This window comes from Myotis lucifugus, unplaced genomic scaffold (genome assembly GCF_000147115.1).
Source record: "Myotis lucifugus unplaced genomic scaffold, Myoluc2.0 scaffold_270, whole genome shotgun sequence".
NCBI classification, from domain to species: domain Eukaryota; kingdom Metazoa; phylum Chordata; class Mammalia; order Chiroptera; family Vespertilionidae; genus Myotis; species Myotis lucifugus.
In genome coordinates, this window is record NW_005871318.1 from 544,201 (window position 1) to 570,173 (window position 25,973).

Sequence of the window (25,973 nt, forward strand, 5' to 3'; positions counted from 1 at the left end):
AATAGCTACTACTTATTAAATGTTTGTATAACACTGTCATTATTTCTCATAAAAAAAAACCTTGAAGGTAGAACTATTATTTTCAGTAAGAGAATAGTGGCTCATGAGCTTTTCTCGCAAGTGTAGATGAGGATTGAAACCCAGATTTATCTAGTTCCAAAGGCTATATTCTCTGGGTGACACCAGCTGGGTCCTAGTGATATAGGCAGCCAGCCATGACACAAAACATCCCAGTTGGCGCGTAAGTACCTGAATCTAAATTGTAAACTCGCGGCTCTTCGTTTTTAAATTTGGTAACAATTTTAGCCATACAAAAAACGTCCAGAATTACAGAATGAATTATCACCAATTTGGATGTAAATAACTTCAGAGCACAGACCACAGAGATCAGTAACCCATGGTATGTAACATCTAACGCCATTTTCATTGTGGAAAACCCAAAGTGAGGAGAGTTACGGGGAAAGAACAGGACCTCATACACCAACATATGGTAGGGAAAGCAGCTTCCTTGCTGCCCTGCCCCTTCCCAGCTACTGTTCTTGCCCAGGAGAGTCCAGCAGCACAGGCAGCATACCTCCGAGCATTCCCCCAAGTATGTCTGCTGGCTACTTTGCCAATGGGCTTGACCAAAACTGTTTCCACAATTACAGCTGTCATTTCTGTCTCTCTGACCTGTAAAGCAGGGAATAAATGAAGACTTGGCATGCTATGTCCGACACCTGCCAAATCCCTATGTTGCTAATATAAAACATCCTCTAGGCATTCAAGTGAATTAAACAGTTACTGAATTCCTACTGTGTACAATGCTCGCTAATGAAAGGCTATACAAGTTATCTAAGAGAGGAACCATAGGATTCTTATTGTGGCAAAAAAGAAACTTAAAGTCTTCCACTTTCATCTAGACCTTAGACCAGTGATGACAAACCTATGACACGCATGTCAGAGGTGACACACAAACTCATTTTTTTTGGTTGTTTTTTTTTGTTAAATAGCATTTAAATATATAAAATAAGTATCAAAAATAAGTCTTTGTTTTACTATGGTTGCAAATATCAAAAAATTTCTATATGTGACACGGCACCAGAGTTAAGTTAGGGTTTTTCAAAATGCTGACACGCCGAGCTCCAAAGGTTCGCCATCACTGATCTAGACCTTAGAGTAAACTACCTCCAAATGGTACTTACTACCCATACTACATATATTAAAACCATATAGCACTCCTCTCTACATGTAAGAAATAAAGAACAAGTAGACAAATATTAAGAATATAAATAACATATGAACATTACAGATAAGCAGAGCAGTCAGGACACTGAGTGATGAGTATGCAATACCACAGTCTGCTCTCTGTATCTGCAGGTTCCTCATCCACTGATATGTACTATGTAGTTAGGTCTACAATGGTTGTGTCTGTACTGAACATGTATAGACTTTTTTGCTTGTCATTGTTCCCTAAACAATACAGTATTACATTAACATAGCATTTACACTGTATTAGATATCATAAGTAATCTAGAGATGATGTAAAGCATACATAGGTCATATGCAAATACTACACCATCCTATCTAATAAAAGGCTAATTTGCAAATCAACTGATAACTATGACGCACACTGACCTCCAGGGGGCAGATGCTCAACACAGGAGCTGTCCCCTGGTGGTCAGTGCGCTCCCACCGGGGGAGCGCCGCTCAGCCAGAGGCCAGGCTCACGGTTGGCCAGCACAGCGGCGGTGGCAGGAGCCTCTCCCGCCTCCACAGCAGCACTAAGCCGTCAGTAGGACATCCCCTGAGGGCTCCTGGACTGCGAGAGGGCGCAGGCCAGGCTGAGGGACTCCCCCACCCCCCAAGTGCACGATTCTTGTACACCGGGCCTCTAGTTTTATATAAGGGAATGGATATCTATGGGGGTCCTAGAACCAATCCCCCATAAAGGATGACTGTAATTTCTAAATATATAGAAAGTAATGCCCAAAAAAGAACCATTTCAAAAGATACATAATACTAGAGCCACATGTGATCTTAAACCACCTGAGAACAGTAAAAAAGAAAGCCCAGTCAAAGTAACAATCCAACGGAGTATCTTTAACGGTATGAAAGTTAAATTACTAGAAAGTTTCATGCCTATATAAAGTATATTTAAATACAGTAAATTCTCTAAGGCATGTAAACTGAGGAGAGTAATCTGAATTAATAAAAGTTCTGAACTACACAAAACATTTAAGAAAAAAATACATCATTAAATACAAACACTGAAAGAATAGAAAGCAAAATTATATTTAGTAGAGAGCCTATTTATTAGATTCAAATCATGTAATTTTAGTATGTTTGAAATATGTAAATCTACACATATCTCGGTCTCCTCAATTTTGTTTTCTTTTGAACCTACTCTATTTCATAGATTATCATGCTATTCTGCAAAGATTTCTTTAATGAAGGTTAACTTTAGTTTGGTGTCTAAATTTTTTCGAATAAAGCATAAAGTTTAAATCAATCTAGAATCAGATTTGGGAATTTTGTTTCAGACCCAGTAATCTGGTTCTAGGCTCAACAAGAATTATACTCAATCTTTCCATTTCAAAAATTCTCAATTTAATATAGTTAACTAGAGGCCCGATGCACGAAATTCATGCAAGGGGCTTGGCCCTTGCAGTGGCGGTGGCTTGCCTTGGCCCTCACAGCGTCGCCTTCGTCTGAACTGTCTGGTCTAATTAGCATACTACGCTTTTATTATTATAGATAGTATGTTCTTTTGAAGTCTAAATGAACCATGGTTAAAAAGATCAGTGTTATTGACAGTGAGAACTGGTATTACTATACTCTGTACAATGACTTTTTGAGTTCTACAATGTCCATGACATTGTTGCAAAAAAAAAAAAACCCCAAACATTCAGCATAGTCTTACCCTAAAAAATTAAAAAATGTAAGTCACAAACAAAACAACTTGAAAATTTCATACTACATCCAAGCCAATGGCTGTCAGTGAGAAGCAAGCATGATAAAGGAAAGGCACATCTGTGAAATCATGAAAAGCTACTTACTCAGAAATATCTGTCAGATCTCTAACCTGAAAATTATAATTGTCATTCAATTTTAATACAATGAAAACATCGTTAAAATGTAAATTTTGAGTATGAAAGACTGTAAATTCCATACCTTTCCAACTGCTTCTGGTGTTTCTCCTCCCTAGCCTGAGCCTTCATCTGTTGCACTTCAATGGTATCTGGCTTTCTTCTCCGCATGTACAGTTCGTGGTTTCCCATACATAAGGCCAAAATCCGCTTATTGATCCTCAGGCGAGGCGCGTAAAAAACAAAATCCTAAACATAAAGTACTCCGAGTTTAAAATCTTCCTAAAGGATAGTTTCTCACACAATAATCTGTAGATAAATCTCAATATGTGGCATGAATTCTTACGTCACATTACATCAAGCTTAGATATCATAAAGTTTCTGATCTCTTATGAGTATGCCATACGTTCATGTAACTGGTTCCCAACCTTTCCATTCCCCACCAGTTTTGTGAAGAGGATAATAATAATCTTATAGTCTCAATACATTAAATGTCATTTATTATTTTTTCTTCTCCAAAGTAACTATTAGTATCTGTTCCTCTACCTCAGGGTTTGTTTAATTTTTACCACATTTATCTCAAAACTGTCCTTTGTTCACTGTCAAGTTTTTTAACCTAGAATTGTCCTCCTTATCTTTTGCCTTTTCAGTAACTGACAGAATACGAGCTACGTTTGACACGACAGGAATCAAAAAATCTATTCAAATATAAATATTTAAGTTTAAGGCTTCCAATTACAAAAATACAACATTCATGATGCAAATCTCTATTAACAGAATAGGGCTACCTCTGTTACATTCCAAACACCAATACCAACATTCCTAAATTGCTTCTTAGGAATGGTGATTATTTTCAACCACCTCCTAATAGCTAATAGTTAAATTTCAGCTAAAATAAAACTCTAATAGTTGTATGGTATAATAAAATTAGAACCTTGAATTTTGGATAACATTTATTATACAATACAAGGTGAAAAAGAATATTCCCCAGGAGCAATTCAATAAATGACCAATGTCATTCTTCAAGTAATACCATAACAAAGTCGCAGAAATTTACAATACATAAAACATATTTTAAAAATTTACTTACAGGTGCCTTTTTGTCGATTGGCTTTATAACAAACTTTTTGTCATTAAATGAAATATTTCTGATTTCACTCCAGGGAAAACCAATTTTAGGTGTTAACCTTAAAAAATGAGAGCATCCCTTTAGTTAGAAGCAGGAAACAATGGACAAAATCCCTATCAAATTTTTGGGCCAATTTATCCAAATGACCGATCTTAAGAGTTCCAGATTTTCAAAATGTATTAACTTACTCATAACATACTGTTGACATTCTCTTTTAAAGGGGAAATTTGATCAGTTACATTACATAAAACAAAGAATAACCATCCCCCAAAAATTCATGTTTCATGAACCTTGATTTTCCTAAAATTACCTAGAGAAAACTATCTAGTTCTAGAGGGTTAAACTGAGCTCTCAGAGTTTGCAATGGTTTTATTTAGAGTCAAGACACTACAACTATTAAGCTTAAATATGTTTAATAAGAGAGGGGGAAAAAGATAGCTTTTATAACTTTTCATGTGAATTATGGACATAAGTTACTAAGTATTAAAAATGTTTTCCTTCCTGTTTAATTTTAAAATGTTTGCATTATTTATAAATATACTAAAAACTGAATTTGCAGTACACAGACAGACAACAGTGCAGTGAAGGCAGAAAGGGCAGGATAGGGGGTGGGAGGGGAGTCAATGGGGGAAAAAAATGGGGACATCTATAATACTTTCACCAATAAAGATTTTTTTAAAAAAGGCTTAATTTTAGCCAGGCTGGAGTGGCTCAGTTGGTTAAGCGTCGTCGGTCATCCTATGCACCGAAAGGTTGCCAGTTCTAGTCCCGGTCAGGGCACATACCTGGGCTTGATCCCAGGTCGGGTACATTTAGAAGGCAACTAATCTCTCTCTCAATCTCTCTCTCTCTCTCTCTCTCTCTCTCTCTCTCTCTCTCTCTCTCTCAGCATGTCCTCAGGAAAGGATTAATAATAATAAAAAATAAATAAAAGGCTTAGTTTTATCGTATGTGACATATCTCCCACAAAAAATTTTAAACACTTATATACACAACATTTGGAAAAATAGAACTAAATTCCAACTCTATGACGATAAAACAGATGTCCCTGTTTACATTTCTACATAAAAGATTTAGGAAATCAGACTGGAACAAGTAATTTTGTTTCTGCTTTTCATATATTTTACTGTTTCAGACTACCCATCAAATGCATCACTGCTTCCAATAACAAGAACACAAAACGACTGTAACACTTATGTTGGCCAAAAGGCATATTTAGTCAGTGTTCTGATAACAAAGTATGAATTTCTATCTATTTATAGTCCTTTTAATTCTTAACCTGACTGACTGCAGAACAGCAAATAATTTTTTCTACAAAAAACTTTATTCAATATGCATGCTTTATACTGTCCCCTAGTGGCCACCAAAGTAAGTCAAAAATACCTACTTAAAAGGGAGGCTGTTAGAACACTGCTTTTAAGGTAACATTATACACTACATTTACATGTTACTTTTACAAATTCTAAAGCAATTTCCTCATATAATTCTCACAACAATCCTGTAAGGTGACCCTAGCAGTTATACAAATTTCAGTTAATAATTTGACCAGGGTCACAAAGATAACCAGTAACAGAGACGGTAAAAGAACCTAACTAACCTTTAAAGTTGAACCCTATTTTTAAAAAAATTTGGGCCTGACTGGTGTGGCTCAGTGGATGAGTGTCAACCTATAAACCAGGAGGTCACAGTTCGATTTCCGATCAGGGCACATGCCAGGGTTGCACACTCAATTCCTGGTAGGGAGGCATGCAGGAGGCAGCCAATCAATGATTCTCTCTCATCACTAATGTTTCTCTCTCTCCCCCTTACCCTTCCTCTCTGAAATCAATAAAAATATATATTTATGAAAAGGAAATATAAATAATAAATACATTCTCATCATAAAAAGAAAGTAGCCCGGCCGGTGTGGTTCAGTGGTTGAGCATCGACCCATGCACCAGGAGGTCACGGTTCGATTCCAGATTAGGGCACATGCCCGGGTTGCAGGCTCGATCCCCAGTAAGGGGCATAGAGGAGGCAGCCAATAGATGATGTTTCTCTCCCTCTCTCTGAAATCATTAAAAACATATTTTTAAATAAGAAATTAGCCCTAACCAGTTTGGCTTAGTGGATAGAGTGTCAAGGGTCCCAGGTTCAAGGGCATGTACCTCGGTTGCGAGCATATCCCCAGTAGGGAGTGTGCAGGAGGCAGCTGATCGATGTTTCTCTCTCATCAATGTTTCTAACTCTCTATCCCTCTCCCTTCCTCTTTGTAAAAAAATCAATAAAATATATTTTAAAAAATAAAAGTAAAACGCATCATTCTCCCCTTAAAAAAATAAATAAAAATAAAAAAGAAATTAAACCATTACATAAAAGACCAGAGAACCCTTTGTCCACAATCCCCAATCCCTCCCTCCTGCACTGAGCTAACACTGTCTCTTTCATATTCCCCTTTTTTATCTGTATCTATATATACAATGAGTACTCTGATGGAAACTAATTCAATAACTTTTAAAAGAAAAAAAAAAAGACTAGGCCTTAATAGTCTTAAAGTTATTTTTGCTTTTCAAAAATTTCAAAACTTTCCCTTCTGAATATTAACAAATGAAAAAATATACCAGTGTAAACTTAATAAAACGCTTTTAGAATCATCATGTATATGCTTAGAAATGTGTGTTTTATTAGATATGTGTAATAATAAAACTAAAATTTTGGAGCCAACCCAGAATAGAGAAATGCCTTTATAAAAAGTGCTACTGGCAGACTTGAATGCTTACATGGTTTGGTAAATAAATTAAAGAAAGGTATGAAGCAACTGCAGCTATCATTCCTGAAAAGGGCTGAAAGAGCTTGATGGATTTTATATTAATATAAAAATACCTGGTCAATTTCAAAATAAAATTACATATTTTTAACACAGGGATATTCTACTTTAATAATGTCAAAAATATTCAAAGCAATTCCTATAAATGTTCAACAAAAAGGTGTCACAAAACAATAAATCACACATCTTTTAATTCCATTGTCTCATTGCTCCTGATTTCTTATAGATGCTAATTTCAATTTCAACCTGTATGCCAGGCATGACATTTAAAGAATTATTCTTCAACTATTAAGGGGACAAATTTTAATAGTTACTAGACATAACTTACAAGGGATCAAGAAGCATACTTAAAATAAAAGTGAATCCTCTCATTTTGATAAATACACTAAGTAAAATCTAAAACTGCAAGATGTTGAGCGCCTGGCGGAGGTGGCTCACTGGTTGAACGTCGTCAGTGGTTGAGAGTCAACCTGTGCATCGGGTTTGATTCATGGTCAGGGCACATGCTCAAGGTGTGGGCTACATCCCCAGTGTGGGGTGTGCAGGAGGCATCTGATCAATGATTCTCTCATCATTGATGTTGCTATCTCTCTCTCTCTCCCCCTCTCTGAAATCAATAAATTTTTCTTTTTAAATTAAAAAATAAAACTGCAAGATGTTGAGACAATAAAAATATGATATCTGAAAGCCTACCAGTATGAGACATTAACTGATCTTTTAATTTAGAAAAAAGCAGTAAGGGTAATCAAGCCAACTGATTAATGACTAGTTCACTACTTACTTACTTGTCATCATGCTCATAAATATTGAGACCCAAAGCATCAACACCTAGCCACAATTCAGTTCCTTTTTTATTTTTTATTTCAAAATAGTTGACTCCATACATTTCTAGATCTTGTGCAATCTTCAGGTATTCCATCATAGAATCTTCCCTGTTGAAATAAAGCTTATTACAATATGTTTAAGTAAGAGTAATAGCAAATTACAAAAATACTTTGAATTAAAATTCAGTGCTTTATTCATGTCAACTGATCTTTTGAGGATAATCTGATGTAATAATTAATGTTATAGAATAAAAATACTTTAATTTGAGAAAAACACTAAGAAAACAGCCATCCAAATACCTTAGCATTCCTCTATGTTCTTCATGCCAGTTCTGTATTCTTTCTTCCCACTGCTCTTTTGTCAATTTGTGTTGCTCCAAAACACTACAATGAAAAAAAGAAAAAAAACACACCAATGAAAATGCCCCTATAACTGAAAAGTCAATATTCTTAGAAGTTTAGAATCAGACCCTCACTGTAGTGGTTGTCAAACAAATCTATACACAATAAACCTGCCTAGAATAAACACACACAAATGACTACATGTAAAACTGGTGAAATCTGAGTAAGTTAGGTGGATTGTATCAATGTCAGTATTATGACTGTGGTACTGTATTGAAGATATGCAAGGGAGAGCTGGAAGGATACACAGGATCTTTCCACAATTTTAAAAACGCACACGAATCTACAATTATCTAAAAACAAAACGTTTCTAGGATCCTGAAATTATTTTAAATAACTTGCTTTAAAAGTTATTATACAGATAGGTTATAAGAATTCAAATGTTTCAAATGAATAAAATATTGGACAGAAAGGAAAAATAACTCATTACTAACGGAAAAATTAGAGAACAGATTGAAAATCAGAATTCTTAGGCCTTAATTTTTCTTTTACTGTATGTATTTTTTGTGCTGCTAAATTTAATTTTCTATAGGCAATACTTTATATAAAAGTGAAAAGTTATACTTTTTCTCACCACCATAACCTCCAAATAACTTTTCATTAGGTTTTTTTTTTATCCTTCCAGTGTTTATTATGCAAATATAAAAACACACAAACTGTATTCAGCAGATTCAACATGCATATAACTTACCTACTCTGCAAGCTATAGAGTATGTATTTCTATTCTCTTTGGGTCATATAATAATTATCTTTCTTTATTGGTGAATCCCCAAATCCTACTTTATTGATTGCAAAAGCTGTGGTGTTAAAATATTGTTTTGTGCCCTAACCGGTTTGGCTCAGTGGATAGAGCGTTGGCCTATGGACTCAAGGGTCCCAGGTTCGATTCCGGTCAAGGGCATGCACCTTGGTTGCAGGCACATCCCCAGTATGTAGTGTGCAGAAGGCAACTGATCTATATTTCTCTCTCATCGATGTTTCTAACTCTCTATCCCTCTCCCTTCCTCTCTGTAAAAATCAATAAAACATAAATTGTTTTTTTAAATAAAATAAATATTGTTTTGCTATATTAAAAGTTTACATAAAACCTAGGAATTTCTTGGCAATACAAAGAAATCTTCGGGTGCAATATTCCCTTGGACAAGTGAGTATTGAGAGTAGATTCCTTAATGGATGGAGTCTCAGACCATTATTTTCTTATTATAAACTGCTCCTTTCTCTATGTATTCTTTTTTGAAGCCCTTGCTTTTTGGGGAAGAAGTTTTGACTTCTTCCTCAGAGCACTTAAGTTTCCACATTTTTCTTGTCTATCCTTTCTCTTGCTATCTGACTCCTGCTCACCAAACAGGAGTGCAAACAGCCTGGAATGCATAATCAATTCAGCTAACTGCTGGTATCCAGATGTTAACTAAATCTGAAGATATGGGTTAAATTGGATGCCACTAAGATTTCTGCTATAGGTTTTTATATCCTGTATTTCAGATATCATTTGTTTGCATTTTTGCATAATGCCCTTGTATTATTAAATATGCATGGCTGATTTGCAAGTACCCAAAACTTCCTTCCCCCCTTTTTCTTCTGTCCAGAAAGAGCCCTTTTTCACGCCTAAGGCCAATCTATCCAACTTGACTGTTACTCTATGTGGGCCTTTAAATGACTTCTCTCCACTTCTGCAGCATCTTCACTCCACCCTTTATGGCAGGAGACATATTTATTGTTCCCTGCCTATATTATTAGCAGCTATACTTATGTGTTACAGAGGGCAAAGACCACATCGATATTGCTCACCACTATATGCCCTTGTCAGCACTGAAGAGTACTCAAAAATTTGTACAGGATATTAAAAATCAATTCTTTCCCATCTTTTACAGAACATGTCTATAAACCCATGCTTTGCTACTCCTAGTTTTCTTTTAAATAGCAAACTTCACTTGAGAACTGTCTATATTCACTACCCTTCAATTCCATACCTCATGGCCACTGCCCCTAGTCTACCACAATCTGGCTTCACTCCCCAACACTCTACTGAACCTGCTCTTTCTAAGGTCACTACCCATCACCTTACCGTTATTCCCAACGGACACATTCGTTGCTTTCATACTCGACCTCTTTGCATTATTTGACACTGCTGACCTTAAAGCATTCTTTTACCTTGGCTTCCATGATGTAACACTCCCCTGGTATTAATCTCAATATACTTTACAGGAGCCTCTTTCTCTGTACTTAAAAGTAAAGTTCCAACAAGGTCTATCCCATGCCTTTCTCTTATTCTGTGTATCCAAGAGGACTTTAAGGTCCATCTCTTTCATTCCCATTTTTGTGCTAATTACTCCCAAAACTATCATAGCTCAAACTGCTCTCCAAGATCTGAACACACATTGACAAATGAATGCTAGCTCTCTCTTGATTAAACTATAGATATTTCAAACTCAATAGGTTCAAAACTGAAATCTCCCTCCTGTGAAATGTATCCCCCCCGCCCCCCACTCACCCGCCACCTTGTCAAAAGGGTATTACTAACCATCCAGATGCCCAAGTCAGAAACCTGGGATATAAAAATCTATGTATATCAAGCTCTTTTTAAAGGAGAAAGGTACTATCTAGTGGAGCTAAGTATTCATATCATCAGGAAACTAAATTCTACTGTGGGAGAACAGATGGCTTATCTGGGTTTTTTAATGTAAGAATTAAAGGCATCCATCAAAATCATCAAATTACTATGATTTATGATCGCCAAATAATCTTCTGATTACTAATTCCTCATACTTAGATAATGAGTAAAAGTGTGCTACATACCAAACATGAAATTAGCAATCACTGTGAAAGTATTTTCTCCATTCTGAACTGAAAAATTAGTAGTATTCTAACATTAGAGTGAGTCACTTTTAATCTTAGATAGCTGGAATTAGTTCTCCACAGACTATTAACTTGAAGACCAACCGACTGTACTTTCAATAGCAAAGATCAAATTTTAAAGAGCATGTGCTATCTTCTTTTTCAATAGAGTGGTTACAGCACACACGCATTTAAAATAAGAAATTGGCCCTAGCCAGTTTTCTCAGTGGTTAGAGCGTCAGCCTGCAGACTAAAGGGTCCCGGGTTCAATTCCGGTCAAGGGCATATGCCCAGGTTGTGGGCTTGATCCCCAGTTGGGGGCATGCAGGAGGCAGTCAATCAATGATTCTTTCTCATCACTGATGTTTCTATCTCTCTCTCTCCCTCTCCCTTCCTCTTGGAGATCAATAAAAATATTTTTTAAATTGTTTTTTAAAAAATAAATGAGAAATTGTGCTTAAGTGTGATTTCAGTGTTTACAATTACATGACTATGAACTATAAGCCAATTAATTCATCTGGTGCTCAACTAAATTAGAATCTGATTTAACACTGAAAGAACAACTATGTTATATATACTTGTTGAGATAAAATTATTATTATTTTTTTAAATATATTTTATTGATTTTTTGCAGAGGAAGGGAGAGGGATAGAGAGTTAGAAACATCGATGAGAGAGAAACATCGATCAGCTGCCTCCTGCACACTCCCTACTGGGGATGTGCCTGCAACCTAGGTACATGCCCTTGGCCGGAATCGAACCCGGGACCCTTCAGTCTGCAGGCCGACGCTCTATCCACTGAGCCAAACCGGTTAGGGCAAGATAAAATTATTTTTGACGAACAATTAAATTGTTCAGGATAATTTTGATTATATATAATATTTGCCTTATGTACTGGCTTAAAACTTAATCTGCTGTACATTTTATTATATATAAATTATACCTCAATTAAAAATAAAAACTAAACCTTATCTGAAATGAAATTCTACTGTGCCAATACTCAATTTCTTAATTCAGTGCTTAAAAAAATCTGAGAAGCCCAGCCAGCGTAGTTCAGTGGATGAACATCGACCCATGAACCAAGAGGCCCCTGGTTTGATTCCCAGGCAGGGCACATTCCTGGGTTGTGGGCTCAATCTCCAGTGGTGGGCTGCAGGCCGCAGCCAACCAATGATGTTTCTCTCATGGATGTTTCTATCTCTCTATCCCTCGCCCTTCCTCTCTCTAAAAAAAATAAAATAAAATAAATGAAAACATATTTTTAAAAATCTGAGAAAAAGAATTTTGGGTTAGAATAGTAATAAAAAGCAGACAAACACATAGACTGTAAGTATCTCATATTCCTGATTCTTTTGGTAAACAACATGCATTGTTTTACCTTCAAAGATAACTATTACTGCAATATTAATATTTAATAATCAAATATTAAAGCTATTGCACTTAATAACTTATAAAGCTTATATCAACAGAGTACACTTTGTTAGATGAAAATAAACACTGATGCCTAAAATCAAAGGAAATTAATAAAAGTAGACATAACACAGCTTAATCTTTCTTCATATTTAGTACCTGGAAAAGAAACTACATCTAAGAGCGTAACTACTATGAGAAGTGGTGCAGAACTGAATTTTTAGATTAAAAGATATACAGTTTTGATTTTAAATGGAAATTTTATAACTTGAGAATTTGAACTAAGAACAGTACAACTTCTCTCCAGTTCTAAAAGATCTCCACGCATATTCTAATATCAGAGACATGTGTGCTACAATTAAGCACTGAGATCGTTAAAAGTAATATCTGATGCTATACTTCCTAAATTTCTTAAGTAATGCTATCAACTAACACTTGTATCACACTTCACAGTTAAAACTGTACACCGTATAGTTCATGTACAGTCATCATAAACTAAAAGGTAGGTAGAGCAGAATTGTTATCCCCATTATGCAGATTCAGATTTCAAGACTCAGGGATGTTGGGTTTTTGCACCCAAGATCACACAACTAGCAAAGAGCAGAATCAGTACTCAAAATCTAGGTCTCCTGCTAATGATTTTTTTCTCATGCCATGCCACTTTAAGCTTATAGAGGCAGCAGTGTATGCAGATAAGAACACAGCACAGGACTGTTAGTCTGAAGACTAGGCTTCAAATGCCTTTTTAAGTTAGAAACATAATTTTTATTCTATGGAGGGCACACGGGCTGTTACTTATTATTCTCAGAAGCATTTATTAAACACGTATCTGCCTTTGTTTTTACCAAGCAGTGACAGTGGCATCCTCTAAGCTCAAACCTCTATTTATTGCTTATCTTGTGGAAAGGAGGAGAGAAGAGGCTGAAGGTTTAGTAGTTGCAGACTATATAAACCTACGTAGCTACTAAGTCATGATTTTTAAAACTATACTCCAATTCACCTGACAACTTGAAACCTAAAAAAAAAAATTTTGATTTACAAACTTCTGAAATGTAATTTTTCAGAGAATATAACATAGGAACATGTTTCACTTACCGCTGGGGGAGGAGTCTATCGTTAGCCAGGTAGCCTGGTTTGTGAACCTCTTTGTTATAGTCTCCATACTTGGCTTGGACAGCATAGGAAGCCAGAAGGACTGCGGTTTCTGGTGGGCAATAGATCTCATCATTTAAGATAGCTTCTTTAACTTGCAAGAAGAAGAGTCTCTGGGTTATTTCTTGAATTAATTCCTCAGAAACATCTTCAGGAAAGAATTTAGCTCTAAATTTGAACTGTAAAGGATTCTCTTTTTTAACATCTTGCTGTGTCACCTGGAACAGTAATTTAAGAATAATCAACAAAAATCTTAAGTTCAAAATAACTGAATCTAGTCACATCAAATTCTTTCTAGAAGTAGGATGTAAAACAGCAATAAGATTCTAATATTTAGATTCTTATTTACAGGTTTAGATTCTAAACCTGTAAAATATATGAGAAAAGATTCTATGCTCTCAAATATGACCTATAACCCACAGATCCTATCTTAGTAACCAAACTGAAACTTCTCCTGAGAAGCTTATGCTACAAATGTTTACATCAAAGTCAGTACTGTTATACTAATATTTCTTATATTGTAAATTTTCAAATAGAAAAAGTGAACATTTCTTTTTCTAAGATAAGTTGATGGTACTTTATTCAATTAAAAGGCATGACACCTTTAATGATCCAGAGATAACTACAAAAGGAGGCCTGATCAGTACCTAAGCTTTTCTGACACAAATTCAAGATAATTAACCTCGGAGTAGCCTATTAGTTAACTAGAGGCCCAGCGTGCGATTGAAATCGAGTGAGGACGTGCCCCATGGGGGGCCAGGACCCGCGTCTGATTCGTGCAGCGCCGGCCACCGCGGGAGTCAGGTCAGACCAACGCCACGAGGGGCTGGAACCCATGCCTGACTCGCAGCGTCCCCCGGCCACCCTGCCTGTGTCTGCTCCAGGGCCACCCGAGCCACAGCACCAGCTCGGGCAGGCCCCCTGTCTCCCCTCCAGGCCTTGAAGCAGCTGCAGCTGCTGCTGATCAGGCCCTCCCCTCCCCCAGAGCAGGCGCGTGGAGGCCCCAGCTGCTCCAACCCCGATGCTGCGCGCACAACCTCCTCCTATCAGGTCAACCTGTTATGGCGTCCTGGTTAATTAGCATATTTCTCTAATACACACACACAAACACACACACACACATATATACACACACACACATAGATTGTCCCATTATACATACTTTACCTTTTTATTTAGTTTAAGCCATGTAGAATAACCTTTGCTGTCCACATACTGCAGCCCAAAAAACCAGACCTCACGCAAACCAACTGTTTTCACCACCTTAAAAAAAAAAAGTCAATGTCAGTTCTACATTCATACTTTAACTATGGCACTATACTTCAAAAGAAAAACAGAACTACATAGGTATTACAGGTATATGCCTTTGCTATAGAGAAGCTCTTTCCTAAATTTAACATATTAATTAGAGGAACATTTCCTAAAACTTAAATTCAGGTTTGTATATTAAATTTGATAGTGTCAATTCAATCCTATTTGATCCATTTTTTTATACCTCCTTTTCCTGCTCACTCCCATCATGATCCCAACAAGAGTCTAGGGAAACAGGTACAGAATTGTCGTAATCCCATTTTCCTATTTAAATTTACCCCCATAACAAATGCAGGCTGGTGCAGCCACTGTGGAAAAGAGCATGAGATTCCTCAAAAAACTAAAAAAATGGAACTGCCTTATGACCCAGCAACCCCACTTCTGGATATTTATCCAAAGAAACCCAAAACACTAATTTGAAAAAGAATTTATGCACCCCTCTGTTCAATCTACCCTCACAACTACACTACTGGTTAAGGCAAGGCAAAAACAGAACCACTTTGGTGATAAGAGTCACTGAAAACATTTAAATGCCATGCTCCCTCATTCTTCCCTTCACTCACCATTGTATGTTCTTCCCTCACTGAGCAAGAAACCATTATTGGAACATGCCATGAATTTTACCCTTCTACGGCTTTGCTCATGCTTTTTCTTCTGCCTAGAATGTTTCTTCTGTACTTTTACCACCTGTTGAATAATTTATTCCTCAAGGCTCAGCTCAACTGACATACCTGCTGTGAATTAAGCTCTCCTATTATCCAGATAAAATGAATCACTTGTCCCTTGACGTTGCCATGGTACTTCACCTATACTAGAACATTTACTGTATCGTATCATAATTAACTGAATTAGCAGTATATCTATTTATTCTCCTTGACTGTTTAAAATTACGGACAGAGATTATTTGCCTTATTTATCTTAATATACATGTCATCTCAAAAGTATTAAGAGTAAATAAAGTGGTGAGCTAGGCCCCACAGTCAGGATTGTCCCAACACTTAGCATAGCATACTTCTTAAAATCTCTATTTAAAATAAAATGAGGGAATAGAGCTAGAGGAGCTGAGAGTTTGTTAACATTTTAAAAGCTTTACAGAAAGAGTCAACAGTAGTTCTTAAGTGATAAATATTCTTGGTTTTTTACTTTTAAATCTAAAAGCATGCCAGGCTTTTGGTTTTAAGATAGCAAGCTGAACCCTTTAGTTCACTTTCCCTCTCTTGAAAAATTTCCCTGAAATGATACACACAAAATTAAAAATAGGAAAATCACTTAGCTATGTTAAGGAAGGTTACCATAAAAAAAAAAACACAAAAAACCCCAGAAATTTCTGGATGATGTGGGATATAAACACTCATACTGATGCAAAAGTTAATCAATGCCAAACAACAAAACTTTAACGTGGACAAAGAAGACCAGATCATTTAACTTTGGCAAAATAAAGGTCCCAACAGAGCCACAGCAAACATTCCAGCTCAGAGTGGCAGAGGTAGGGAATTTACCCAGGTCAAGAGCAATTGACAGCTGTGTAGCTGGCCTATGCTGTTGCCCCAAGGCTTTGTGTGATTCTAAATAAGGGGTATTTGCCACAGCAGGCAGCAGGGACAGTACCTTAACTTTAGACCAGGGGTCCTCAAGCTTTTTAAACAGGGGGCCAGTTCACTGTCCCTCAGACCGTTGGAGGGCCGGACTATAGTTTAAAAAAAAAAACTATGAACAAATTCCTATGCACACAGCGGCGGCAAAAACACCCGGCGGGCCGGATAAATGTTTTCGGCGGGCCGCATGTGGCCCGCGGGCCGTAGTTTGAGGACCCCTGCTTTAGACTATGACAACAAACACCAGGAAGAGCAAGAAAGCTCAGCTGTGCAGTTCCTGAGGAGGCCTTGTATTTTCAGCAGATCTTTGCCCACTTCTGGAAATGTTCTCAGAAACTTTTGATCACATACCTTTCAAGGTGGGGCAAAAGTAGGTTTCCAGTTGTGAGCACACAAAACAGTGTTTTTTTCTTGTGTTTTAAGTATTATATTATTTTCCATATGAATTATAAACCTACTTTTGCCCCACCTTGTATAAGTAAAAAAATGCTTGGGCACATAACTATAATACATGAATATTCATAAATTATACACATACTGTCACACATCTACTAGTCCAGTGATGGCGAACCTTTTGAGCTCGGCGTGTCAGCATTTTGAAAAACCCTAACTTAACTCTGGTGCCTTGTCACATATAGAAATTTTTTGATATCTGCAACCATAGTAAAACAAAGACTTATATTTTTGATATTTATTTTATATATTTAAATGCCATTTAACAAAGAAAAATCAACCAAAAAAATGAGTTCACGTGTCACCCCTCCCCCGAGTGCACAAATTTTCGCCATCACTGTACTAGTCTATATAATAAAAGCCTAAGCGAACGTTACAGCAGAACAACCGGAACGACCGGTCTATGATGTGCACTGACCACCAGGGGGCAGATGCTCAATGCAGGAGCTGCCCCCTGGTGGTATGTTCCCACAGGGGGAGCGCCACTCAGCCAGAAGCCAGGCTCACGGCTGGCAAGCGGGGGCTGCCACAGCGGGAGCCTCTCCCGACTCCGCAGCAGCAGGCACAGTGGGCCGGGATGAGCGCGAGTGGCACGGCATCTGGCCCCAGTTCAGGCTCCTCCCTGGCCGCCTGCCAACTGGCACACTGCTACATCCCTCAGAGGATGTCCAACTGCTGGTTTAGGCAGTCAGACATCCCCTGAGGGATCCCAGACTGCGAGAGGGCACAGGCCGGGCTGAGAGCTCCCCCCTCGCCATGCACACATTTTGTGCACCGGGCCTCTAGTATATTATAAAGCACATATTTTTAAAATAATTTGAAAGAGGAGAAACAAAAATACAATTTTTTTTCTTGCATCCTAACAAATCATGTTGGACACTCCTTAGGGTATAAACACACTACTTTAATCCCACAGGTAGAGGCTGGAAGAGGAGGCTAGTGAAGGAAGAGTCAGCAGGGAGCAAACAAAGAACCATAAGCACTCAACTAGAGCCCCTCCACACAACAGCTGGCCTCAAACCAACATCATCAGAAGAGAGACTGCTAAGGTGGACTCATGTAGCTCTGTACTATTACTTGAGAGGACCCCTAACTCTAGGTTTGCTCCAGGCCGGACCCTGAGCCCACCTACCTGCCAGCTCACCCCATTACTCACTATACCCAAGTAAAGCCTGCTTTTAAATCCGTGCATTCTTGGATCAAGAGAATTTGTCAGGAAATATAACAGCGATTATAAGCATTAACTGTCGAGCCTGGCCAATGTTGGCTCAGTGGTTGAATGGTCAACCCATGAACCAGGAGGTCAGGGTTCAATTCCCGGTCAGGGCACATGCCCAGGTTGTGGGCTCGATCCCCATTGGGATGGGGAGGGCGCATGCTAGACGCAGATCGAGGATTCTCTCTTATCACTGATCTATCTCTCTCTCCCTCTCCCTTCCTCTCTGAAATCAATAAAAACATATTTAAAACATTTTTTAAAGAACTGTTGAGAGAGCCCATAACAGATAACAATACTCCTTAATCTAGACCTCCATTTACAATATGTACATATGTGTGTGCTGTATGTATGTATGTAAAATACTGTTCTGTGTACTTTACATGAAGTCTCAATTAATTCTCACAACCTTCAAAGGGAGTGAGGCTATCACCATCCTAACTGAGAAAGGAGAAAAATGAGGCAAAGACGGGAATCTGTCCAAAGTCGAACAGCTGTAGTCAGGACTCCAAAGCAGGCAGATGTGGCTCCAGAGCCCACGTTTCAAACTGCTACACGTTCTTGCACCAAATAAATGGGGTTTCCTTTTCCCTGGTATCCAAACTAAAACAATTCTGCTTAATAAAACACAAATATTTTATTTTTCAGTATCAATACCAAAAAGGCCCACTAGCTGGCTAGTTTTTGGCTACCACAAGCATTTCATTAATTATGTAAATAACATTTCAACTTGCTATGAAGTACAATAAATGCTAACTCTATTTACATTTTTATTTCAAATAAAGGTAGGCTATATGTTTACAAACAGAAGGCCTACAAGAATCATCGAAGTGGGTATTAGTTCACAAGATATTAGTTCATTATGTATGGTGAATGCAGCTGCTTATCATTTTGTTTTAAAAATTTGGTCACTCACACACAAAAAAAGCCTTTCACCTTCCAAAAAGACTTCCTCGGGGCTATCAAGATCTTAATCACCTAACCAGGAGATTAAGTATACCACTTTGTCAAGGAAAGGAACAACTTTCCAGGAATTTTCAATTTTTATTTCATTGATATTTGTATGTGATAAAATGACACCTAGTAAAACCAAGATATGTGATTGGTTATTTATTGCTGTAATGTAAGAAACTCACGCCCATTCTCTCAAGCAGCGATTTTCAACCTTTATCATGGTACACATAAACTAATTATTAAAATTCTGTGGCACACCAAAAAATATATTTTTTGCCAACCTGACATAAATATAGGTATAATTATTTTACTTATTGAGTTGAGAGAGGAAGGAAAAGAGTGAGAAACTTTGATTTGCCGTTCCACTTATTTATGCATTTATTGATTGATTCTTTTATGTACCCTGACAGGGGATGAAACCCACAACCTTGGCATATGGGCACGACATTCTAAGCAACTGAGCTACCTCACCAGGACAAAATAGATGTAATTTTGGCTCATTCACACTGGACAGCTCTTGTTGTGTTGGCTGTTGTCGTTTTTTATTTGACAACCTAAGGAGGAAGAGGTCAGTGCCCCTGACCAAATAGTCAGGTATTGCATGTCTTTAAAAATCGCTGCTCTAAGGTCACATTAGTCTGACTACAGACTGTTGCTCTTGCACATACTAAAAGTTTATGCGAAAGTTAGAAATCTCAGGCCATGGAAAATATATCACTTTCCTCCTCTTTGCAATCATCGATTCACCTTTATCACTTGACCCCCAGGGCACCAATCCTGTTCTCCTTTCCGCAATAAAATTTGATTACTTAGAACATTACATACAGCATCACCTAGGGAGCTTAAATTAAAAAACAAAACAAAAAACTAATGGTTTAAAGTAGGCACCAGATAATTAAATCAGGATCTCTGGAGGCAGTTTCCAAGTATTGACTTTTCTTTTTTTAAGGCCAGAAGGGACTCAAATGTGCACTCCGGAGAGAAAAAAGACAAGATCGTAATCCATGTTTCTTAACATGACATCCGTGCTCTAACTCCAGGCTAACAAATGAGCCACTAACCTCCTGTTAGGTGCTACTTATAGCCTCTAATTCCCGTCTTTGCTACTGCCATCCCCGCTGCCTAGTGCACCCATTCCACTTTGTAAATGTCTGAATTCCTTTTAGTCTTCATTACAATGATTTGCATAGCAGATATTAAATAAATACCTGCTAACAGTTATTTTTTAAAAATCCTACTCCTCAAACCTAGGAATGAGAAGAGTATCTCTACAGCTATTCAAGATACCTGAATAGGTATTGTGAAAAGTTCCAGTGCTACAATGAGCTTATCAGTAAAGGTATAGAAAAACACAGAAGTGCAACAGAAGTGCAATAGCATACACACTATGGTGTCAAAAGTTGCATACTTCATGTGGTTAATGATACCTGGTCAAAAAGTTGTTTGCCAGTCGTATTGGGCTGGATGGCAAATTCCAGCTCAGCGTCCATCGTGGTTACTCTCACGTTGATCTGTAATAAGGGAAAAGAAAAGTCAGTAGGAAAGAAAATACACTTATTAAGTATTAGGCAGGAGAAAACACTTTTATCTGATTTCTAAAATAAAGTGATATAATATGCAGGTAGTAAAGAACAATTCCATAATTGCACCTAATCCTTTCTTTAATAGATAAAGTAATAAGGTTTGATTTTAATCACAGGAAATCTTAAATCTACTTGCAAAACAAAGACCTTATGAAGTCTTCTTTTAAGAACATTTACTGAATACCTAACGTATACTTGTCACTAGGCCATGAGCTTCCCATATTCCCATTTAGCCCCAGCAGTAATACTAGGAGGTATGTTCATTTCCACAGAAACTGAAAGAGTTCCAATTATTTTGCCATCGACACATGGATATGAAAGGCAGTGTAGGTATTTAAACTGAGGTATAACTCGAAATTCTTCGAATGTCATTCATTATCTCATATTTCTTTAAACACAAAAATCAGTTTTATTTATACTGAAAATGTATTCTTTATAAAAAGCATTCATCGAATACCCTTTGCTAGATTCTATTTTATACTCTAATTTGTTTTGTGTAAACACCTTTCTAGTTGGATTATCTCACCAAAAACGTAACACGCCTTTACCAAAATAATTTTAACTCCAAAGTAGCATCTTTACTGAGAATTCTCCATGACGTGATACAAATATATCTTTTAAACTTTAACTCCACTATTAGAACTCTAAATCAGACTTATTTCTTCTTACATGTTTTACTCATTCTAACAACCATGATCTCTACACATATAGACCCTCTACCTCCTCCAATCAAATAAATCTTATAGATCGTTTCTTCTTTAAAGTAATATCTATTAGGAACTATTGTTACACATAAAACAATACATTAAGATATGTAAACAATGAACCATAATAAAATCAAACCAATTGTGACATAATGCATATTTGGTCTTCATCCTGGGTCTTGACAAAGCTCCTAAAACCCCTGGAATTTCCTGAGTGACAGATCTAAGGAGCATCTTTTGTTAATCATAATAAGCCCCTTTCATCCAACCAGAGTTTATGCTAATGACTTGACTCCAGAAGGGCTGGCTCCTAGACAGCTTCAGGGTGGGGAGTGGTAGCCAGAGAAACCAACCATGTGATTAGAGGAACCAACCATGTGATTAGAGCCACTCACCCCAACCTCCAGGGAGAAGAGACAATGGGATCTGAGCTTATCATCAATGGCCCGTGATTTAATCAATCATGCCTACATAATAGAACTTTCATAAAAATCCTCAAGGAAGGGGGGGTTCAGCGAGTTCTGAGTTGGTGAGTGCACCCACATACAAAGAAGAGGGTGGATCCAAATTTGACAAGTACAGAAGCTCCTGAGCTCAGGACAGTTCTGGACCACACCCTATCTTCTTCCTCTTCATCTGTATCTTTCATTTGTATCCTTTACAATATTCTCTATATTAACCAGTAACAATAACTTAAGTGTTTCCCTGAATTCTGTGAGTTATTATAACAAATTATAGAAACTGATGAGGGGATCATGGAAATCCCCAATTTGTAACCAAATTAGACAAGGCTACTGCTTAATTTTCTAATTGGGTTGTATCTTTTCTTACTCCTGTGTCGGAAATCTTTATGTATCCTAGATACTTTGTCAGTTATTTTTGTTGCAAAAATTTTTTTCTCCAAGTTTGTCATTCTACTTTATAAATTGCTCTTCTTTTTGGTAAACACATCCTTAATTTTAATATTGAATTTATCAATGTTTTTGTGCACATTTAAGAAATATTTCCCTACTCTGGAATCATGAAAATATTAACTAATCAGCATACATTTAATATATTTCCTACTAAAGTTTTATCATAAGCTGTCTTCAATAATTTTTGCTTATGATTTGAAGTAGAGGTCCAATTTCATTTTTTAATCTCAGTAAGGATAAAGACTACTCTTTCACAAATCAAATGTCTATAGGTATGCATCTGATTTTGTGCTAATTCTGTTGCATTTAACTATTCTGCCAATATTGTACTGTCTGATTACTGTATCTTTAAATAAGTCCTTATATCTGGTAGAGCAAGTCTCCCCTCATTATCTTCAGAACTGTCTTAGCTATTCTTGGCACTTTGTTTTTGCTCTTGACTTCATATGAAATTGTAAACTTTTCATTATAAATAATCATTACTCTATCATGATTTAAACTGAAACTACACTAAGTTCATTAATACAACAAATTCTCTTGGAGGAGAAATGACATCTTTTAAAAATTGACTCTCCTATTCATGGCTATGGTTCTCTCTATGCATTAAGTCTTCTTTAATATCTTTCCAAAAAAGTGTTAAAAATCACATTAATCATTTGCTAGATATCTTTCCCCTAGTTCATTATAATTTTTTAGCTATTATAAATACAGGTCCACCATTTCTTGATATCCTAAAAACATTGAAAACTGAAGTTTATTAGCTAATTTCTAGCAAAAATTTGACATGGAGTAATGTGACTAACTAGTGAATTAATTCATCCTACTTCAAATGAATATTCATGCACTGACCTATAGAAGTATTAACGTTTTTGAGGTAATGCAAAGACCTCAATGGAAGTTTCATGATATAATGGCATGTACACATAAATATAGTATATTCACCTAAAATCCAAAATATCGCAAACAGTGAAACTCATCTAGCATAAGGGATTCAAATACAGGATTGTGAAAATGAAAAATATCTTTCCAATTTTTTTTCTGGTTTTGCTTCTGTAGAAATGCAATTTATTTTTATAACGATCCTTTTATGAGTTCCCTTGCCAACTGTTATAATGAGCCTGTAAATCCTTGTGTTTATATAAACCAGGGGCCAAAAAACTTTTTCTGTAAAGGACCAAAGAGTAAATATTTTAGGCTTTGCAGACTATACAGTCTGCTGCATCTACTCAACTATGCTGCTATAGCAACAAAGCAGTTATCCTATATAACTGCTCCCGTCACTGCTACTGTGCTTGCCAGCCCTGAGCCCGGCTTCTGGCTGAGCAGCGTTCCCCCTGTGGGAGCGCACTGACCACCAAGGGGAAGCTACTGCATTGAGCGTCTGCCCCCTGGTGGTCAGTGTGTGCCATAGTGACCAGTCGTTCCACCATTCGGTCGATTTGCATATTAGCTTTTTATTATATAGGACTAGAGGTCTGGTGCACAAAAATTCGTGCACTTGGTGGGGGTTCCCTCAGCCCGGGCCAGCCCCCTCTCACAGTTCGGGAGCCCTCAGGGGATGTCCTACTGACGGCTTAGGCCCGCGCCCCATGGGAGGCGACCAGGCCAATCAGGGGAAGGCGCTGCCCCCATCACCCCGCTACTGCTGCCACTGCCAGTCGCCATGGGTGACTTGTGGATTTAAATCTGTATACTATAGTTGTAGATATTAATATTTATTTATGTTGGTGAAATTACTACAGTTTTTTCCAACATGTTATTCACTAAAATTTGTTAAAAATAAGTTATTAACAAAAAATAACCTTTTAATTATAAGCAAATCTTGCTTAAAAGCATTTTAAAATTAACAGTGTGTTAATTTTCACATATGACATACGGACCAGAAATTTTGTCTGTTAAATCCAAAATCTGTTAAATCGAGTCAGTTCAATCCCAGCAGTTACAGTCAATTAAATCACATTATGTTCACAAAATCGAGGGTTTTTCAAAGAGCAAAAGTTCTTAATTCTGATGAAATCCAATTTTTTAAAAATGATTCAAACATTCTGTGTTCTATAAGAAACTTTGCTACCCCAAGGTTGCAAAAACGTTTTCTTATGTCTTCTAGCAGCTTTATAATATGGGCTTTTGAATTTCGGTCTATGATCCACTTAGAGCTAACTTTTTGTGTATATTATGGGATATACACAAAAATGTTCGTTTTATTGTATGGATAACTTTTTGTTCCAATACTATTTGTTGGAAATAATTTAATTTCCCCATTGAATTGTGTGATAACCTTGTTGAAAGCATAATAATATTTTCATGATAATATATGTTGTTTCACTGATCCTATTTCAACAATACCACACTTTCTTATTTTCATAGCCTGCGAATAAGTATTAAAATTCAGGAGTGTTAAATTTTCCAACTTGATTCTTTTTAAAAATTGCTTTAGCTATTGTGTCCCCATTTTCCTCTCCTTTGCCCACTTTGTCCACCTCCACCTAGCCCCTTCCCCCCTTTCCCTCTGGCTATCACCACATTGTTGCTTGCTTGGGGCAGTGGGCACACAATGCAGTGTGCAGATGATATTTTGTTGAGTTTGACACTTGAGACTTGTATGGTTTTGAGAGCCAATGTCACATCAATAAATTCAATTAATAAAAAAATAATAAAAGAAACATAAAAACTTGCTCTAGCTATTCCATATAAATTTTGGTTTGGCAGGTCCATAAACATTTCACAACCAGCTAGTCAATTTTAGTTAAAGAAGCCTACTGGGATTTAAATGACTGAAAGTGTATTCAATATACAATTGCATTTAAGGAGAATTGACATCTTAATGTTTTCCAGACATACCTGGACAATATATACTTTTTTGTGCATTTTAAGTCTTTAATTTCTCAGTTTTCAGTATAGAGATCTTGTACAGTTTCTATAAATTTATTTTTAAGTATTTTATATCTTCGATGCTGCTGCAAATGATTTTTCAAATTTTACTGCTAGTATATAACAAAGACAACTGATTTTTAATAATATAACCTCTGTCCAACAATCTTAAATTCAGTTATTAGTTCTAGTAGCTGTTCTTTCTGAAGATTTTCTATATAAACAATCATGTCATCATCTGAAAATAGAAAAATTTACTTCTTCCTTTTTCATGGTTATGACTTTTATTTCTTTATATTCTTCTTTCCCTCAAACAGTAAATGAACACTTTGTTACCTGCTGAGTCTTTAAAGTAATTCCAAAGCAATATCCATGCCAGAAAATTCCAATAATTATAACCAATAATTTTTTTTAAAAAGGTAATTGGCCAAAAGAAAATTATGAAAAAAACAACAACCCTATTTTCTTAAAGAACATTTATCCTTAAATAAAACATCTAAGACTAATGTCAGCATAGGTATCATGAGTATCAAAACCAGAATTATGAACTCTGGTCAGTTGCTCAATGTTTAGAGCATTGGTCCTCGGACTGAAGGGTCTCGGGTTCAATTCTGGTAAAGAGCACGTACCTCGGTTGCAGGAGCACACAGGGAGGCAACTGATCGATGTGTCTCTCTCACGATGATCTCTCTCCCTCTCTCCCCCTCCCTCCCTCTTTCTCTCCCTCCCTCTACTCTCTCTAGAAAG

General features: G+C 36.9%; 1 protein-coding gene across 3 annotated transcripts in view; it reads right to left on the reverse strand.

Moving 5' to 3' along the window:
- The window catches only part of RDX (radixin), a 75,852-nt gene that overhangs the window by 48,849 nt on the left and 1,030 nt on the right, over window positions 1–25,973 (reverse strand). For all 3 annotated transcript variants that reach the window (XM_023762979.1, XM_023762978.1, XM_023762977.1), the window contains exons 2-8: window positions 20,582–20,665; window positions 14,793–14,888; window positions 13,569–13,843; window positions 8,128–8,211; window positions 7,789–7,935; window positions 4,159–4,255; window positions 3,154–3,317 (exon numbers count right to left, since the gene is read on the reverse strand). In XM_023762979.1, the coding sequence (XP_023618747.1) occupies window positions 3,154–3,317; window positions 4,159–4,255; window positions 7,789–7,935; window positions 8,128–8,211; window positions 13,569–13,843; window positions 14,793–14,888; window positions 20,582–20,665 (947 nt within the window). The remainder of the gene's footprint in view (window positions 1–3,153; window positions 3,318–4,158; window positions 4,256–7,788; window positions 7,936–8,127; window positions 8,212–13,568; window positions 13,844–14,792; window positions 14,889–20,581; window positions 20,666–25,973) is intronic.